Source organism: Sphaerodactylus townsendi, linkage group LG03, assembly GCF_021028975.2.
Source record: "Sphaerodactylus townsendi isolate TG3544 linkage group LG03, MPM_Stown_v2.3, whole genome shotgun sequence".
In the NCBI taxonomy this organism is placed as follows: domain Eukaryota; kingdom Metazoa; phylum Chordata; class Lepidosauria; order Squamata; family Sphaerodactylidae; genus Sphaerodactylus; species Sphaerodactylus townsendi.
Window position 1 is genome coordinate 165886489 of NC_059427.1, and position 20766 is coordinate 165907254.

The following is a 20766-nucleotide window of genomic DNA, read 5'->3' on the forward strand; positions in this document are numbered from 1 at the left end:
TGCATTGCCTGTGTCCCAAAAGCAACCCCCCCCCCCTTCCGCTCACGAATGGAGACTTCTAATCTAATCTGAGTGAGGTTGTTGCAGAGATGGATGGAGTCACCAAACGGTGTGATGGGGGATCCCACCCGCGCGGATCTCCCGGGCTTCGTCCTCGAGCTCGGAGTGGTACCCAATCGCGCTCCCTTTGATGTGCATCCTTCCGCGCCGCCTGCCTCCTCCATTGTTTCCTCCCTCCGTCCCTCCCTCGCCGCTTTCCCCGCCCTGGGCTGATGTCATTCGCGGGCTGCTCCGGCGAAGGGCAGCGGGCACGAGCTGCTGGCGAGCATGGCTCCTGCGGCGCTGGGGGGGCGCCTCTCCAGCTGAGCCCCCCAGGGCGCCATGGAGCCCAGTGGCCCCGGGGAGCCGCCGGACCTGCTGCAGTTCCTGCGGAGGCTCAAGGAGGTCTTCGACGTGTGCGACCAGGACGCCGACGGCTTCATCCGGGTGGAGCATTTCGTGGCCCTGGGGGTGCAGTTTGGCCAAGAGGAGGAGGTAAGGGTTCTGGATCGGGGCCGGTGACCCCCTGCGGGCTGCCAGCGAAAAACCCGGTTGTTCTTCCCTGGGGGAGTCCCAGTTGGATCATCCGGGGGGGGGGGCTCCCTCCCCCGTTGAGCGCAGAGGCCAGATTCCCACCCCAAATGGCATAGACCCCAGAACCAAGTGCCAGACCTGGGCGGGGGGAGGGGGATGGGATGCTGGGGAAATATGTTTGGGGCAGCTAGGTTTGGTCCTGACCGGTGTATCTAGGGGTGCCTCTGAGCATGTGCAAAAGGTCTACCCCCCCCTGAAGTCACCAGAAAATGGAGAGGCGGCACAAGGGATGCCAAGCCAAGCTTTGACAGAGACGCCCTCCTTTTGGGAAATAAGCTCAGACGGATGCTTATCAATAAATAGGCACCAGCCGTCCCCTTTTTCTCTTTGTGCTGGCAAGTTGTGAGGGATGACCCCTTGCGGGGTTTTCAAGGCAAGAGGCCAGCGGAGGTGGTTTGCCATTGCCCGTCTCAGTGTTGTGGCCCTGGTATTTCCTAATACGCTCCCAGTCCTGTCCAAATAATAACCAGTCTCGACGCTGCTTAGCAGCCAAGGCCTGAGAAAACTGGGCTACCAGGGCTATCTACTTTACTCTGATGCAAATTATGTCCTTAGAAATTCTAGTGCCATCCCACCTCCCAACCCCCCCACCCCCACACACTACTGGGCTATAATAGAGACACACAAGTCTGTAAAAAAGAGAATAGGGAAATGTCTAATACCAATTCTGTAGTCCTAAACCCCATAAAGCATAGAGTGCTCTAGCACAGAAAGACCCATCCAAGGAGAACAGATCTACTAGTAACTAGTCTGAATTGAAGATTGTCTTTGTGGGGTTCTTATCCAACCAATAGAGGACCAAATTAGTAGATTTGTGGTCTTGAATTCTGTACAGGGTAGCAGCGCATGACTGTCTAGCCTTGGGTGAATGGCTAATGTGCCCTGTACTTTCAAGCAATTATTGCCTTTGAGATCAATTACCGACAGCTGTGAGAATTGTCATTGCTGTGGCTTCAGTGAACCTGTTTATACTTTCCCCCTTTTTTTCATAGTCTTCGTTGGGGTCTTGGGCTGATCTAATGGCCTCTGGGTTCAGCTTCTGTTCTTTATCAACTCTCCTGGTGGGCTGAACGTATTTTGTCCAAGCTACTAACACACAACTTTTACCTGTTTTTTTTTTATTGCCCAATTTCACTAGCAATCTCCTGGTTTCGTTGGGTGATTTTTGCCCGGAATGTCAGTATCCGTAGGGCAAAGCTCTGGTTCAATTAATCTTTATATTACTGAATGAAAATAGAATTCTCTTTCTCCAAAGCAGCCTTCAGGCAAAAAGGAGTTTTGAATTATCCCCCTTATTGTTTTAGCTTCCAATTTTGGCGTACTCACAGTGTTTGCCTCTTTCCTTCCTTCTGCTGATCATATGGAACACCATCAATCTCTGTGGTCTTACTCCAAAGAGACTCTAAAGTAACCCTTTACTTCAGTGGAATTCATTGCTGGGGGTGCAAGTCCTGTTCACAAGTAACAGTGAGGGGCACGCACAATCCATGTATAACAAACACGTGATTTTTCTTTACGCACGAATTGAGTAATTCTCGTGTTGCGTTCAACACATGCTCAACTGAGAATGTGATTGAAACCTCCATTTTACCCGGGCACTGTTCCCTAGTTTCAGTTGTAAAGTGGACACTCCTCAGCTTTCTGTCAAACATGTACATTGTATGTGTGTGTTTTTGTAACTTGTGAACAGGGACGTGTACAGCAGACACATTTTCTTTTGTACGTGTGTTGGCTGATTTTTATGCTGAGTTCTTACATTTTGATTGAAAGCCCATGTTTGACTAGGTACTGATTGGTGGTTTCACCTGTAAAGTGAAGCTGTGTTGGCTGTTCCTTAGAACAGGTGTCTTTGGTTAAGGATCAGGGAGTGGATAATGGGAAAGACCTCTCCCCGAAGCCTTCAAGAGCTACTACCAGGTTGAGTAGATGATATCGGCTTTGATGGACCAAGGGTTTGATTCAGTGCAAGAAAGCTTCATGGATAAAAAAAAGGGGGGCTTGGACAGATTTATGGAGGAGAAGTCGATCTATGGCTACTGATTTTGATCCTCCTTGATCTGAGATTGCAAATGCCTTAGGAGACCAGGTGCTCGGGAGCAGCAGCAGCAGAAGGCCATTGCTTTTACATCCTGCATGTGAGCTCCCAAAGGCATCTGGTGGGTCACTGCAAGTAGCAGAGTGCTGGGCTAGATGGCCTCTGGTCTGATCCAGCAGGCTTGTTCTTATGTTTTTATGTACATGTCATAGGGCGTTTTTCCTCTAGGGCAGTTGGCAACCCTATTTGCTCTGTAGGTGTTCTAAGTTACTAGATGTCTTGGTAGAGGGAAGCAAAACATAGAGCTGGGTTTAATGTGAAGCGAGGTTGCCTATTTTTTAACATTTAGAGAGGAGAACATCGGATTGTTTTGTTGCTTATTTTAGGCTATTTAGACACCGCTTTTTCCGCTTTGAAATGGGCTCTGGGCAGTTCACAAATAAAGCATAAACAGGAGTAAAATCCATTGAGATCAGCAACAGTTGTTTAACAGGGCAAGAACTCATTTTGATCACGCACCCAAGAAAGAGAGATGGGGAAGACTATTCCTACTTTATTTCTTCCTTTGAAAAAAAACCCTAATTGGTTTGCAAGGTATCCTGTCATTTCCGGTGCCATGAAAGGGGGGTATGGCCTGGCTATGGGACTTCCAGTGGTGTAATGGGTGTGGCTCACATATGCATGAACACACACCACATCTGGCGATGTAAGGTAAGGGATAGTGCATCCAGATGTCTCACATTCAGTGATTTGGGGTGTGGGGACTGATGTCATCTCTGGCGATGTCAGGAGCCATGGCTGACATCCTTTCTGGTGATGGCAGATGGTGTGGGCTCACCTTTTTTTAAATATGCAAATTAGCTTATTAGTATTCTTCATGTGCTCTTTTTTTGTTGGAATGCAAAATTGATGCATGCTTTAAATTTCACGTTCCCCTCCCCACCACATTCACAAGTTTAGGAAAATGTCCCATTCACATGTTTGCCAGGCTGGCTGGTAGACCCAGAGGCTGGCTGGTAGACGCAGAGGGTCACGGCATTTACCAGGTGAGATGAAATGCTTTAGGTCAGTGGTTCTCAACCTGTAGGTCGCGACCCCTTTGGGGGTCGAACGACCCTTTCACAGGGGTCGCCTAAGACTCTCTGCATCAGTGTTCTCCATCTGTAAAATGGATCAATGTTAGGGTTGGGGGTCACCACAACATGAGGAACTGTATTAAAGGGTCACGGCATTAGGAAGGTTGAGAACCACTGCTTTAGGTGCTCATCCCCCCCCCCCCCCCAAAAAAAACCTATATTAAAAGGGCAGGACATTTTCCTCTAAGCCTGTTGGGGAAACCTACAAGTGAATAAATGGGGTGTAGTTGGTACTCCTTGATCTACTAATGGTTTCAACAGTGAGTCCTGGCAGGTGCCCTGCCAGTGCTTCTCATTGATGCCAATGCCAGACAACCTGGCAACCAGCAGCTGGCTAATAGGTGGCCAGGAAAGGAACAGGGAATCTGCAAATCTCATCTTATGGATCTATAGAGAGTGTCTTAACCTACTGCATCTGTGTATGGTTCTCCAGTTGCACAGTGGCAGATAGGAAGGCGCTCCAAAGGGTGATCACTACTGCACAGAGGATTATCGGCTGCCCTCTCCCCTCCTTGGAAGAACTCTATCATTCCCGAAGCCTAAAAAAAGCCCAAAATATTCTGAGAGACCCGTCTCATCCAGCACACTCTCTTTTTGAACTGTTACCATCCGGCAGACGATACAGGTCTATCAAAACTAGGACAAAGAGGCTTAGAGACAGCTTCTACTCTAGAGCTGTGGCTATGCTAAACTCCGTGGCTTCGTGTTGATGTGTTTGGGGCTGTGTAGGGATGGGTGGAGGAAGGGGAAAGTGAGGATGGGGTATGAGTCTGAAATTGTGTGCATCGAGGAATGCTGCTGTAATTTTCGTTGTGCGTGCACAATGACAATAAAATGCTTATGCTTATGCTAACAAAGAGCGGTTCATGTTTCACTTAAGTATACCAGTTCAGGCTAGTCAATGTTATGTGAGTGGTCTCAGGTTTCTGAACTTTGAGTCTTGGAGGACTGGCTTTAGATTGCATCAGAGTGGATACAGGTCAATGATTTTAAACGGTTTTTGGATTTAGATTTTTTATTTAAGATTTTCTGATTTAGATCTTTGATTTCAGATTTTTTTTAAAAAAGAAAGGCGTTTGAAGAAAAAAAATCTACCAAAGGATAGTTTAAATAGTTTTCTATTTAAGATATGTTATAGTCCAAAGATTATTCATTATGAAACAAAGATTAATTTTTAATTATGTAGCATGAGTGTATATTTTGTGCAATGTTTACAATGTTTGGTGAATGAATTCCCTTAAACCATTCATAGCCATGCTCTTCCAGAGGTTTCTATAAGATTATTTTGGACAGTTTTCCCATCTAGAAGCTATTATCACACAGGATTGGTTTTGCAGTTCTCAAAAATGTGAATTTGTGTCCGCAGAGATAACGTACCTCTTCGTCATGGAATTACAAAAAAAGACCTTAATTCCATTGTTCCTTTGCAAATTTGTGTGCACAGAATCAATCCCTTACCTCTTGTGCTATTTCAAGAAATTCAGTGAATAAAAGATTGCTTGGAGTGGAATAGATCTGTACAAGGAGCTAAGTGTGAGGAGGGAGGGGCAAGTAATAAAAATGAAATCTTTTGAGCAGAATATTCCACAAGTTTTGAGATTTTTGTGTGTATAACCTGATGCTTATCATATTATTCTTCCCTTGGAGGAGAACATCTATAATAGCAGCAGGTCATAAATGAAACCCAGTTTGGGAATATTTTAATGAAGTTCCCCTACCCATGGTAAGGCAGGTATTTTTCTAAAAATGAAACCTTCATCTGTTTGTAGATATTAATATTACACCAGCAAGAACGAGTCTTTATGTAGAAAACTATGATTTAAATCAAGTCTTCCTGATTAGTGATTTAAATCGTGATTTGAATCAATTTGAATTCAACCAAATCCACCCTGGATCGCATCAGTGCAAAGGTGGATTCTTGATCTTGTGGGTGTAGTTTGGCTCAAGCTTAGCACAGCTGGTACCACGTGTTTCCTTCATCTTCTATTTCCCTCCTGATCATGTTCATCCACTTCTCACCAGAGACCCCAAAGCACTGGGAATTTTGAATAATCAGTACTAACTGGGGCAGCAGCAGACTAGGCAAGGCTTTGCGTAGGGTCATTCCACACATGCAGAATAATGCACTTCTTTCAGTGCTCTTTGAAGCTGTGCGGAATGGCAAAATCCACTTGCAAACAGTTGTGAAAGTGGTTTGAAAACGCATTATTTTGCTTGTGCGGAAGGGGCCGTAGAGTGGGTGGCCAAGGGCTCCTTTGTCTTGAATTGCAGATGGGGACATTTGGGCAGAAGGAAATGGTTATGCAAAGGTTGGAAAAAGCTGCTAAAATTCCAGCTTCCGACAACTGTAAAAGGGACATGAGAGTTGGATGTAGTTACTCTGCGACACCATGGCCCTTTCCGCACAGGTCACCTAAAATGTTTTCAAAACATTTGCAAAACATTTTTGATCCCCCGCCCTTTACCTACGTCCTTGCTATGGTGTGATTGTCATTAGACCACCCCCCATTCCCCCAACCCCTTCCCTCTTCCTTTTCTCCTTCCCCTTTTCTTTCTTTCTTTCTTTCTTTCTTTCTTTCTTTCTTTCTTTCTTTCTTTCTTTCTTTCTTTCTTTCTTTCTTTCTTTCTTTCTTTCTTTCTTTTTGTCTGTCTGTCTGTCTGTCTGTCTGTCTGTCTGTCTGTCTGTCTGTCGTTCTTTTTTCTTTTTTTCTTTCTTTCTTCCCTCCTCTTATCTTTTCTTCCTTTCTTCCTTTCCCACCTAACCCACCTTTTCTTCCTTTCCCACCTATTATATTCTCTTTACTGACTCCCTCTGCTGGAGTCCCACCCGATTTAAATGTTAAAAATTACAGTGGGAAGAGGGACCTAGCTATATACAATAATCAAAATGGCCACATAGAGTCTAATGCTCTTCAAATTTGAATTTAAGAACTTATATCTTAAAATTGTAATTTATAAACTATTTGTTTATTAGGCTGACTGGAAACCACCCTCAGCCTGAAGGGAAGGTGGCATAAAATCTCATGAGTAAATAGAAATCAGAGTAGAGATTATGGGGGGCAGCTGAAAGGATCATGTCAACCAACATTCTGTCCTCGGTGACCATTGCTTGTAAGAGAAATGCTCATTTTCCATAGCACAACCTGCTCCCTAGGGGGAAGTCTGTCAGGCCTTTTCAAACCATCCGAAGGGTTACCCTAAGACCGTATGCTTCCCAGAGGCTCATGGGTTAGGAAGGATGCCGTTTGTTTTAACATTCTAGTGATTCTTGCCCTCAACTGTAACTGCCTGAGGAATTTACCGGAGATCAGCAAGACAGGCCACCCATTTAACATAACATCCAGTTTGTTGATACATTTCTGTCTGTGTATATAGAGGGTTGCATTGTGGTTGTGGTTAAGATCTGTCTGTATATATAAAGTTACATTGATTAGCGGACAGATCTGTTCCGTTACAGAATCTCGATCAGGAAGGAGATTCATATTTGCTTTCCTTTATCTGCTACTGCTTAAGGTGGTAGCCTTGATAGGCCAGGCAGAACCTGAACCTCACTGAAATTGAGAAAGGTAAACAATGGTCAGGAGAGAAGAATTTGGTTATGCCCCACTTTTCCTCTACCTTTGGGAGTCTCATAGCGGCCTGAAGCTCCCCTTTCCCTTCCTCTCCCACAATAGACACCTTGTAGGGTAAATGGAGGTTGAGAGAGTTCTGAGAGAACCATGACTAGTCCAGTAGGCTTTATGTGTAGGAGTGGGGAAGTCAAAGCGGTTCTGCAGATTAGAGTCCACGCTCTGCCAACCCACTACACCACACTCAGAGGCGTAATGGGAGCAAACTGTAGCCCTGGGCAACACACAAGTTGGATGCCCCATATTAGGCCACTCCTGCTGACCAAATTTCTTTTAGCACCGGGACATTGGTGCCTGCAGAGGTGCATTTTTGCAGACATATCCCAGCACCAACATTTCAGCGTATCATCAGGAGACTGTCCTTATGCTACCCCAGGTTTGGTGAGGGTTTGTTTCCAAGGAGTCCAAAGGTTATGGACTTTCCCAAAGGGAGTGCCCCATCCCCCCCATTTTTTTCAATGGGAGCTAATGGGAGATGGGGGCTACAGTTTTTGAGGGTCCCGTAGCTTTGGCCCCCCCCTGAACCAAACTGCACCAAACCTGGGGGGTATCATCAGGGCAGTCTTTGAGACTGAAATATGCCCCAGCCTCTGCAACCCCATTGACAGCAATACAGAAAACTCAATGCAGAACAAGATTCTTGGGCAAATTCTGGGATCATTTCCTGCAGGGGCGCATTTTTTGATATGCTCAGCACCACAATTTCAGGGTATCATCTGGAAACTGTGTCCTTATGGGACCACCAAGTTTGGTGCAGTTTGTGGTTTGGGAGGGTTCAAAGTTATGGACCCTCAAGGGGGGTTATCCCCATTCATGCTGCCTAAGGGTCAAAGTTATGGACCCTCAAAACTGTAGCCTCCATCTCTGTGGCTCCCATTGGAAACAATGGGGGATGAGAGCACCCTTTGAGAGTCCATAGCTTTGGACTCCCTTGGACTCAAACTCTGAAGCACAGAATCATAAGGCCGATCCCTCTGATGTCAGCTAATCTGAATACCCATGTAACTCTATAAATAAGCCCCTGCAGACCAAGAAATGGGGAAATCACTAAAATACCCCAAAGCAGACCCTGCATTTTGAGTGCCCCCACAAGGTGGTGCTCTGGGCAGCTGCCCGCCTTGCCCAATGGGCATTAAGCCCCTGACCACACTAAGCAGTACTTATTGGGAGACCACTAGGGCTGCTAGACAAGAAAGGCCACCTCTGCTCTGTCTGTTGCCTTAAAATCTCCGAGGCAGAACTTCATGAGCTGACTGCCAACCTCCATGTGGTAGGTGAATCTACTGTTACAACTAATCTCCAGGCAGATTCAGATCCAGTTCACTTGGAGAATGGCTGTTTTGAAGGGGACTCTATGGCATTATTATTATACCCCTGATGAAGTCCCTTTCCTCCCTAGAAACCAACATGGTGTAGTTAATGGTTGTCTTACTTTATATTATAAATCTTGGCAGTTCATCAAAGAGGTTCAAAATTGTGGGATCACAAATGTCTCAGTGCTAGGCAGTGGCAGTACCTAAGCAAACTGGTGTCCTGGGCAAAACCAGGTGATGGCCCCTCCGTGGCCGGAGGAGGCGGCAGTGGCACTCACCCTTCGGACAGCCCAAGTTCACCAGAGGCAGAGCTCCCTATCCTCTGCTCTCTGCCTCTGAGGTGGCTTCAATGAACCCTCATTACACAGAGTGGGCAGGACTTAGCCAGGTGACGGGAGGGCTTGAAATCAGGCACCCCATTGACTTAAGAAATTTCTGTAGCAGGCAACTGCCCACTTGTCCAATGGGAAATTTACACCACTGAAAGTGCCTAGGCTCTTGGGCCATGAGTGGGTTTATTTAAGCATGGTACTGTGCTTTGCTTCACATGCAATGTACAAATAAATATAAGAAACACTGTCTGGGTAAAAACTAAAATATATGGTACCATGTGGCACCAACATCCTGGGCTAGCAGATTTACCAGCCCAGCTTTCTGAGAACCCCTTAGACAGAGGCTTGGCTGCAATGGGGACATCTGGGGCTGACTCCCCGCTGTTCTGTGGGGGGGTTGGGGGCATTTCAGGGCATGTTGGGGGGGCAAGATGTGTGGCGGGGCCGGGGGGAGGGAGACATCGTGGGCAGTTTATGCTCTCTGGGTGCAGTTTTCCCTCCTTTGTCACTGTCATAGACTGAGCCATGGGCTAGAGCCCCCCTTTGAAGGCTTGTGCCTCTGTGAAGTCAGGCATAAATACCTGTTACAGAGGAGGGAATAGAAGCTTGGTTGACATTTGGTTTGGCTGGCAGAGATATTCCCTCTGATTTCTCTCTAATATAAACAAATCAGCTCTGCACCTGGTGAGATGTTCTGTGTATAACCGGTTGTCATTAGTTAAATAAATGCATTAGCTATATGAACCTTTGCTATTTTGCTGTTCATCACCAGAATTATTTCCAATAGCTAAACCTTCCTCTGATACCAATATTGGTGTATTTGAATGCTGTGGGTAGACTAGTGTACAAGTGGGATGAAAGCGTTAATCCTGATTTCTCGAGGTGGCCCTAGGTTAGAGGTGTTGGCCCAAACTTTCCTCACAGAATTTTCTAAAATGGAGATGGAAGTCATGTTAATTACCCTGAACTTCCTAGAGGAGGACCAAGTTACCAAAGTAATAAATAATGGTAGAAAGTGGCATCCATTATCTTCGGGGGAATCTAGGCGAAAAGAATAATCTATAGCAGACCTGGGCATTACTCTGACCCATGAATACATCCGACCCTTGAGGATGACCCTGACTAGCCCCCCCCTGCCGTGCTGGGGAAGCGTCTTTGAAAGCCCTTGAAACCGGTTGCCTTGGCTGCCAGCTTCTACGGGGGCTTTCAAAGCATGCCCCCCTGCCTTTTGGTGACCCTCCCACAATATTTTCTGTTTTCTTATGCGACCCCATGGAAAAATGGTGCCCACCCCTGATCTATAGGAAATGAATGCAGTGGTGAGGTATGTATTGACAAAGGCTTTCCGCGGCTGGAATCACTGGGATATTTGTGGGGTTTCAGACTGGCTTATGGCCGTGTTCCAGGAGAATTTTCTCCAGGACATTTCACCACCATCTATGGCTGGTATCTTCAGAAGATGATCTCAGAAGATGATCCTCTGAAGTTGCCAGCCACAAATGCCCATTTTAACAACTGGTTTTACCCGAACTGAGTGCGAACCTGCTGAATCCCACCATTGGCTAATCCCTTTTCCCTTGTAATGAATATTGTTATGTATATAGAATGGGGAAACCGTTTTCCCCTCAGGATAAAGGTTTAGTTGTTTTCTGTAAAAGTAATCTTGAGGCTTAGTATCTCCAATTAACTGTCATCTCTAAGTTTCCAAGACCTTAAAGAGCCAGAAGGAAGAGGAGAATGAGACTTTGGATTTGTACCTCCCTTTATCTCCTATAAAAGGAGACTCAAGGGTGGCAAATTCCTTTCACTTCATCTCACCCCACAATGGACACTGCTTAGCCCAGAGGTGGGTGGGCTGAGAGAGTTCTGAGAGAGGAACTGTGAGTAGCCCAAGATCACCCAGCCGGCATGGATTTGGAAGAGCAGGAAACAAATCGAGTTCACCAGATAAAGAGACCCATTCGGGTGGGAAAATGGGGAATCAAACTCCCAAATTGGAGTCCTGCTCTTAACCACTACACACCACGCTGGCTCTCACCACTTTTTGATAACCCGGGTTTCAAAAGAATCCTGATTCTTAGAATGTTTCTAATAATGTTGCAGTGTACAGTCTTATTGTAAGTAGTACACAATTTCTTTTTTAACATTAAAACAAAGAAAAATCCAGACTTCTTCTCTGGTATGAAGGGAGGATTACATTTTTTTTACGTGGTGTGAGAGAAATGGTTCCTTCCCCTTCTCCCCCTTTTTCCTCCCCTGTCCAAGCAGGTATCATAGATTTGGAGGGATTTAAACATGCAGAGACATCAGGAAAAGATGGCCCAGACTGACCCTGAGGGGAGGGGGTGGGAGCCTGAGAACTTGATAACTGCTGGGAACAGTGGGGAGGTCTCTTTTTCTTTCTTTCTTTCTTTCTTTCTTTCTTTCTTTCTTTCTTTCTTTTTGTCTGTCTGTCTGTCTGTCTGTCTGTCTGTCTGTCGTTCTTTTTTCTTTTTTTCTTTCTTTCTTCCCTCCTCTTATCTTTTCTTCCTTTCTTCCTTTCCCACCTAACCCACCTTTTCTTCCTTTCCCACCTATTATATTCTCTTTACTGACTCCCTCTGCTGGAGTCCCACCCGATTTAAATGTTAAAAATTACAGTGGGAAGAGGGACCTAGCTATACATGTCAAAATGGCCCGCAGAAGTCTAATGCTCTTTAAATTTGAATTTGAAACTTATATCTTAAATTGTAATTTATAAACTATTGTTTTATTGGCGGCTGGAAACCACCCTCAGCCTGAAAAGGGAAGGGTGGCATAAAAATCTCATGGTAAATAAATCAGAGTAGGGTGTATAGGGCAGCTGAAAGGATCATGGCTGTAGCATTCTGTCCTCATTTGACCATTGCTTGTAAAGAGAAATGCTCATTTTCCGCAGCGCAACCTGCTCCCTAGGGAAGTCTGTCAGGCCTTTTCAAGCCATCCGAAGGTTACCTAAGACCGTATGCTTCCCAGAAGGCTCATGGGTTAGGAAGGATGCCGTTTGTTTTGCTGTTCTACAGCGTTGCGCACCAACTGTAACTGCCTGAGGTACCCGGGAGATCAGCAAGACAGGCCACCCATTTAACATAACATCAGTTTGTTGATACATTCTGTCTGTATATAGGGTTGCATTGTGGTTGTGGTTAGATCTGTCTGTATATAAAGTTACATTGATTGCGGACAGATCTGTTCCGTTTGCAGTCTCGTCAGGAAAGGAGATTCATATTTGCTTTCCTTTATCTGCTGTAAGGTGGTAGCCTTGATAGGCCAGACGAACCTGACCTCACTGAAATTGAGAAAGGTCGGCTGTGGTCAGGAGAAGAAGAATTTGGATTTATGCCCCACTTTCCTCTACCTTTAAGGAGTCTCATAACGGCTTACAAACTCCTTTCCCTTCCACTCCCCACAATAGACACCTTGTGAGGTAAATGGAGTTGAGAGAGTTCTGAGAGAACCATGACTAGTCCAGTAGGCTTTATGTGTAGGAGTGGGGAATCAAAGCCGGTTCTGCAGATTAGAGTCCACCGCTCTTAACCACTACACCACACTCAGGGGCGTAATGAGGCAAACTGTAGCCCTGGGCAACACCTGAGTTGGATGCCCCCCCCCCATGGGCGGCCACTCCACCACGACCAAATTTCTTTGCACCAGGACATTGGTGCCTGCAGGGGGTGCATTTTTAGACATATCAGCACCAACATTTCAGCGTATCATCAGGAGACTGTCCTTATGCTACCCCCCAGGTTTGGTGAGGTTTGTTTCAAGGAGTCCAAAGTTATGGACTCCCAAAGGGGGTGCCCCATCCCCCATTTTTTTCAATGGGAGCTAATCGGAGATGGGGGCTACAGTTTTGAGGGTCCATAACTTTGGCCCCCCTGAACCAAACTGCACCAAACCTGGGGGTATCATCAGGGCAGTCTTTGAGACTGAAATATGCCCCCCCCCAGCCTGCAACCCCCATTGACAGCAATACAGAAAACTCAATGCAGAACAAAGATTCTTGGGCAAATTTCTGGGATGTTCCTGCAGGGGGCGCATTTTTTGATGTATCGGCACCACAATTTCAGGGTATCATCTGGAAACTGTCCTTATGGGACCCGCCAAGTTTGGTGCAGTTTGGTTTAGGAGGTTCAAAGTTATGGACCCTCAAAGGGGGTGCCCCATCCCCCATTCTTTGCTAAGGAGTCCAAAGTTATGGACCCTCAAAACTGTAGCCTCCATCTCCTATTAGCTCCCATTGGAAACAATGGGGGATGGGGGCACCCCCTTTGAGAGTCCATAACTTTGGACTCCTTGAACCAGACCTCCCCAAACTTGGGGGTATCATAAGGACGGTCCTCTGATGATACGCTGAAATTTTGGTGCCGCTAGCTAGCCTATAAACTGCGCCCCCTGCAGGCCAAAAATGGGAAATCACTAAAAATACCCCAAAACGAACCCTGCATTTTGATGCCCCCCACAAGGTGGTGCTCTGGGCAGCTGCCCACCTTGCCCAATGGGCATTACGCCCCTGACCACACTAGCAGTACTTCAATGGGAGACCACTAAGGCTGCTAGACAAAGAAAGGTACCTCTGCTCTGTCTGTTGCCTTAAAATCTCCATGAGGCAGAACTTCATGAGCTGGCTTGCCAACCTCCATGTGGTAGGTGAAGATCTACTGTTACAACTAATCTCCAGGCAATTCAGATCAGTTCACTTGGAGAATATGGCTGTTTTGAAAGGGGGACTCTATGGCATTATTATTATACCCCATTGAAGTCCTTTCCCTCCCTAAACCAACATGGTGTAGTTAATGGTTGTCTTACTTTATATTATAAATCTTGGCAGTTCATCAAAGAGGTTCAAGAATTGTGGGATCACAAATGTCTCAGTGCTAGGCAGTGACGTACCTAAGCAAACTGGTGTCCTGGGCAAAACCTGAGTTTGATGGCCCCTCCGTGGGCGGAGGAGGCCGGCCGTGGCACTCACCCTTCCCGGACAGCCCAAGTTCACCAGAGGCAGAGCTCCCTATCCTCCTGCTCTGCCTCTGGTGGCTTGTGGGCCCTCGTACAGAGTGGGCAGGACTTAGCCAGAGTCGGCAGGGCTTAGAAATCAGGCACCCCCACGTGACTTAAAATTTCTGCGCCTTGGGCAACTGCCCACTTTGTCCAATGGGCGGTACACCACTGGTGCTAGGCTCTTGGGCCATGAGTGGGTTTTTATTTAAGCATGGTACTGTGCTTTGCTTCACATGCAATGTACAAATAAATATAAGAAACACTGTCTGGAGTAAAAACTAAAATATATGGTACCATATGGCACCAACATCCTGGGCTAGCCTTGAATTTACCAGCCCAGCTTTCTGAGGGCCTTAGACCAGAGGCTTGGCTGCAATGGGGACATCTGGGGCGGCTCCCCGCTGTTCTGTGGGGGGGTTGGGGGCATTTCAGGGCATGTTGGGGGCAAGATGTGTCGGGGCCGGGGAGGGCATGCGTGGGCAGTTTATGCTCTGGGTGCAGTTTTCCCTCCCTTTGTCACTGTCATAGACTGTGAGCCATGGGCAAAAGAGCCCTTTGACTTGTGCCTCTGGCCAAGTCCAGGCATAAATACCTGTTACAGAGGAGGGAATAGAAGCTTGGTTGACATTTCGTTTGGCTGGCAGAGATATTCCTACGATTTCTCTCCCCTATTATAAGCAAATCAGCTCTGCACCTGGTGAGATGTTCCTGTGTATAACCGGTTGTCATTAGTTAAATAAATGCGTGGCTATGTTTTCTTTGCTATTTTTGCTGTTCATCACCAGAATTATTTCCAATAGCTAAACCTTCCTCTGTGCCAATATTGGTGTATTTGAATGCTGTGAGTAGACTAGTGTTACAAGTAGAGATGAAAGCGTTAATCTGATTTCTCGGGTGGCCCTAGGTTAGAGGTGGTGGCCCAAACTTTCTCACAGGAATTTTCTAAAAATGGAGATGGAGAAGTCATGTTAATTACCCTGAACTTCCTAGAGGAGGACCAAGTTACCAAAGTAATAAATAATAGTAAGTGGCATCCGTATCTTCAGGGGAATCTAGACGAAAAGAATAATCTATAGCAGACCTGGGCATTATACGGCCCGCGGGCCACATCCGGCCCGCCGGATGACCCTGACTGGCCCCCTGCCGTGCTGGGGAGCGAGGCGTCTTTGAAAGCCCCGCAGAAGCCGGTTGCCTTGGCTGCCAGCTTCTGCGGGGCTTTCAAAAGCGCCTTGCCCCCCTGCCTTTTGGCCCGGCCCTCCACAATATTTTCTGTTTCTTATGCGGCCCCATGGAAAAAATAATTGCCCACCCCTGATCTATAGGAAATGGTACGAGTGGTGGTATGTATTGACAAGGCTTTCACGGCTGGAATCACTGGGATGTTGTGGGGTTTCCGGGCTGTATGGCCGTGTTCCAGGAGAATTTTCTCCGGACATTTCACCTGCATCTGTGGCTGGTATCTTCAGAAGATGATCCTCTGAAGATGATCCTCTGAAGTTGCCAGCCACAAATGCACCCATTTTAACAACTGGTTTTGCCGAACTGGTGCGAACCTGCTGAATCCCACCATTGGCCTAATCCCTTTCCCTTGTAATGAATATTGTGTATATAGAATGGGGGGAAACCGTTTTTCCCTCAGGATAAAGGTTTTAGTTGTTTTCTGTAAAGTAATCTTGAGGCTTAGTATCTCCAATTAACTGTCATCTCTAAGTTTCCAAGACCTTAAGAGCCAAGAAGGAAGAGGAGAATGACGAAGACTTTGGATTTGTACCTCCCTTTATCTCCTATAAGGAGACTCAAGGTGGCTTACAAATTCCTTTCACTTCATCTCCCCACAATGGACACCTTGTGAGGTAGGTGGGCTGAGAGAGTTCTGAGAGAACTGTGAGTAGCCCAAGATCACCCAGCCGGCATCGTTTGGAAGAGCAGGGAAACAAATCCAGTTCACCAGATAAGAGACCGGCGTTCAGGTGGGAAAATGGGGAATCAAACTCCAAATTGGAGTCCACCTGCTCTTAACCACTACACCACGCTGGCTCTCACCACATTTGATAACCCGGGTTTCAAGAAATCCTGATTCTTAAGAATGTTTCTAATAATGTTGCAGTGTACCAGTCTTATTCCATAAATGTACACAATTTCTTTTTTAACATTAAAACAAAAGAAAAAATCAGACTTCTTCTCTGGTATGAAGGGAGGGCCACATTTTTTTTACGTGGTGTGAAGAAATGGTTCCTTCCTTCTCCCCCCCTTTTTTCCTCCCCCTGTCCAAGCAGGTATCATAGATTTGGAGGATTTAAACATGCCAGAGAGACATCAGGAAAAGATGACCCAGACTGACCCTGAGGGAGGGGTGGGGCCTGGGAACTGATAACTGCTGGGAACAGTGTGGGGAGGTCTCTTCTAGCTGGCCTCTGAAGGAAGCCGAAGCACGTTCCTGGGCTCTGGAGAGACTAGAGAGCAGCCATTTTGAGGCCATGTGCTTGCCCAGGGAGCTGACCCAGTCTTCCAGGTAATGGGAACTCTGTGAGGATTGCAACCTTCTAAGCTTCAAAGCCTACCCTATTATAACAGCGAGTAGGGTATGTATAGAGAGAGGGATAGAGGAATTGTGTTTATATCTCTTTTGGAATCCCTTGCTCGATCTGGTGCAGTGCTAAAACATACTTGTAACCATTCTATTTTTAATAAATACTTTTGAACCTTAGACGTGAGGAACAGTTCTCGGTACCACCTAGGCCTCCGCCATTGTAGAATAGGAGGGCACCAGGAGGAAGGCTGGCAGTTGGCAAGCAGCTGTTCCTCTGGGGCCTCCAATCTGCCCTGTGGAACCCAGGAGAAGAGAAACAGGGGAAACTGAGGCTAGGCCTCAGAGTTGATAAGGAGGCTTGGGAGCCCTGACCAGTCACGGAGCGCCAAGAGGGCAGGGTGTGTGTTGTGCACTGGGTGCACGCCTGGGGGGGGTGGAAAATCACCCCCAGCCCCTCCCCCTTTCCCCCACGCCCCCCACAGACCCCCGCAGCACACACACACATATTGCCGCCCTTCCCACACTTACCTACATTCCATTTTTTTAAGTACTTTTTGAGGCTGAAAAAAGCGGCCTCTTCACAGTTCAGGCTAAAAACTTGTGTGTTGGTTGAGTAGAAAAAACACACTGCGCACCGGGCGCAGTTTGGCTCAGCTACACCTCTGGCCCTGACCCTCCCCAACGGGCTGTTCCTCAAATGGTCAGGTGGTGGCAGCGGTTTTCCCAGAGAGAGAAAGCATGCCCTTTCCTGGAAAATGTGGCAAACCCTGGTAGAGGCTTGGAGTGGAACAGGGCCTTCTGGGCGAAGCGGGCCTGTTCCGCCACATGTGGATTTCCAGATTGCGGGAGGCACTGTGCCTCTAACCCCGGTGATGTGGAAGGGATTTTGTTTACATCCCATCTTTCTCTCAGCAGGAACTCAAAGCAGCTCTCTAATTTACCCTCACAAAGACCCTGGAAAGAGGCTACGCTGAATGTGTGCAACAGTCCCAAGGTCACCCAGCAAACTTCCAGGGCAGAGTTGGTTTCAAACGTGCATTTCCTAGATCCGAGCTAGATCACATCAACTAAATCAGCTTGGTCAAACCTGCCAGGGTGCTGAAGATGGAACAAACATACCACTACTCTAAGCTGACCAGCCGTCCCGCTTTTGGCGGGACATTCACGCCTTGAAAGAACTTGTCCTGCGTCCCGCGGGTTTTCCCCAATGTCCCGGGTTTTAGAAGGCTGCTGCACTGCCTTCTGGGGCACAAGGCAATGCGGCAGCCTCCCGCGCGGCCGCAGGAGCACACTGCCTTCTGGAGCGCTGCCGTTTCCCGCCCTGTCACAGGGTGGGAAACGGCAGCGCCCCAGAAGGCAGTGCGCTCCTGCGGCTGCGTGAGTGTGTGTGTGTGCGTGCACACACACGGGGGGGCCGCCCACCGGCCCTGGTTCACGAAGGTGACCATCTGGTCACCTTACACTACTTGTACCATTTCCTATAGATTATTCTTTTCTGCTTGATTCTCCCCAAAATACTAAGTGTAGTGTGTAAAGTTTCAGTGCAGTTTTGTGTGCTGGTTGAGTAGAAAGGAGATTTGAAAATGAATGGATCGGACCAGGGGTGGCGGAACGGCTCTAAAAGACTGTGGATGTCAGAGTAATGGGGAAGCCATAAGGGTCACTGATTCTGTCAGGCAACAGTCACATGTAGCAGTAGTCCTAGATTGGAGCAAATGAGAATAAAATGCTATCTCATCACTCGTATGAACCTGGTCACCATTGTCCGAAATTTGTAGCCAGAGCTAAGTCAGACTTCGGGTCATTGATTATTTTAATGCTTCCTCTGAGTGCTCCGAGAACTGCAGATGCCATTAAATCTGGTTTGTTCAGTTAGGCTTGAGAGTCTGTCTCAACACAGCATATTCTCTCTCTTAAAGTAGCAAAACAGAGGGATGGATGTTAAATGAGATAATGTCTGATTACGGACGGGGGAGCTTACCTCCTCTCTGCCCCACCACAGCATCAGGCGCACACCAGAAGTGCTCTTGCTTTCTGCGGGGAAAGCCAAGAGCAAGAGGAGTAGGCACACGACAACTTCCTTGTACGTTGGTACAAGGAAGTTTGCCACACTGGGGTTCAGTTGCCAGCGCACCACGGGGGCCTCCTGCATAATCTGTGAAGGTAACCAGAAAGACCACCTCGCTAAGTAAGATTAAACCAAGGTGAATATCCTCCTCTTCATTTAAAGCACAAAAAAACAGTATTTTCATGTATAGCACAAAAAATCCATATTTAGAATACCCAACATGAAAATACACAAAGTGCAAATTAAAATTACCGGTAGGTCTGTGTGGTATCTCCCACAATAGAGTGTACAATTTATTAAATACATCTTGTAGCAAGTTCAAGGGTTTGTTAGAAGTGGTGTAAGATACATCACATAATCTTTTTAATGTTTTTATTCATTTTATCAGATACAATTCATAAAGAAAAGGAAATATGGAAAAGGAAAAAGAAACTACAGTTACCCATAAACTATATACATATCAACTCTAACGTTGGACCTTAAAATTACAACACCAATATCATTCAGAGAGAACATTATGTTTTAAAATTTGTTATCTTCTAACCTTCAATTCCAAAAAAGCAATAAGTATCCTGTAAGCAGTTACTTATACCTTAATCATTAACGAATTAGTATTCTTACTAATTTTTTTTGCCTAATCAATTCAGCCTCAAATAAAAAGATATAGTTCACATTTCTCATCAAACTCTTGTTTTGACTGTCTGTTTGCAAGATTTGTTAATTTGGCCGTCGCATATTCAATAAGTCATGTAATCTTAAAGTTTTATGATGTCTGTACATGTATATATGCATAGTCAACTATGCCATTGCTGTTTTAAAGACTGAAGAGTAAACTTTAGAGTATTACAAAACTACTTGCTGTTCAAAGTTTTTGAAGGCATTGCCTGCACGTCCCGGAAAGATAATATAAGGACAGTTATTTTCCAGGCACGTGTATAAGAGGAGCTATTTATTTGTCTGAAATGTTACTTCCTTGCCTTACGTCGTTAGCTATAGTGCTGCTGTCCAGTTAAATGGAGACAGTTGGAATACATGACATAATGCATGACTGCTTAAAATGAAAGTGGAAGGAATATTCAGGCCTCCATGTGTGGGCCCAGCTTGCATGTTTTGTTTATTGCATGACAGAGCTGAGCTGAGTACGCAGTGGCGTAGGAGGTTAAGAGCTCGTGTATCTAATCTGGAGGAACCGGGTTTGATTCCCAGCTCTGCTGCCTGAGCTGTGGAGGCTTATCTGGGGAATTCAGATTAGCCTGTGCACTCCCACACACGCCAGCTGGGTGACCTTGGGCTAGTCACAGCTTCTCGGAGCTCTCTCAGCCCCACCTACCTCACAGGGTGTTTGTTGTGAGGGGGGAAGGGCAAGGAGATTGTCAGCCCCTTTGAGTCTCCTGCAGGAGAGGAAGGGGGGATATAAATCCAAACTCTTCTTCTTCTCTTCTATATTGTCATGTGCAAAAGCTTCATGAACGTCTGCTTTGCCATGGTTCCACCATGTCGGGAAGTTGCAGCATGCAGGAGACTCCGAAATGAATTTTGTAACTGCTGGGAAATGAAGCCCAAAAACATTTATTGCCCAGCAGTAGCGTGTTAACACCCGAGTTGTTCATTGTTGACAGGACTGCAGCACTTCTGACCTTGCCAGATGTGTTAAATGTGCCAGACCCGTCACAGAAAGTCACCTCTACTCTCCGTTCTGTTGCATTTGAATTCTTTTGCCAATGACAGATTCCTTCTTCTGGTTTCTGGACCAAGTTCTGGACCAAGAAAACAACATTCAATTCTGCAAATGGTCCATTGGGATGCTTGAAGGTTGTGAACGAGCCAAGATAATTGCTGGACTCTAATTAACGGTATGCATGCAAAATTTGTGCTTTGGTGCACTTAAAAATAAGGAGTAAAATGTAGTTGTATTATCTCATCGTAATTTCTGTTGAAAGACAAGTGTCATCCAAGGACTTCAAAACTCCTTCAAGAGTCCTGGGGGGTTTCTTTCTTGGCAGGTTCTCCCTCCCCAAGTGACTGAGTTGGTCCCAAATATGTAGTATGTGAACCATCTGGAGCACTGTTT

At 46.4% G+C, this 20766-nt stretch overlaps 1 protein-coding gene across 1 annotated transcript in view; it reads left to right on the forward strand.

Annotated features, from left to right (window-relative positions):
- The first annotated feature begins 294 nt into the window (after positions 1-294).
- RAB11FIP4 (RAB11 family interacting protein 4) overlaps positions 295-20766 on the forward strand; it is a 336747-nt gene continuing 316275 nt past the window's right edge. The window contains exon 1 of the mRNA XM_048491005.1: positions 295-534. Coding sequence (XP_048346962.1) covers positions 382-534 — 153 coding nt within the window. The 5' untranslated portion in view covers positions 295-381. The remainder of the gene's footprint in view (positions 535-20766) is intronic.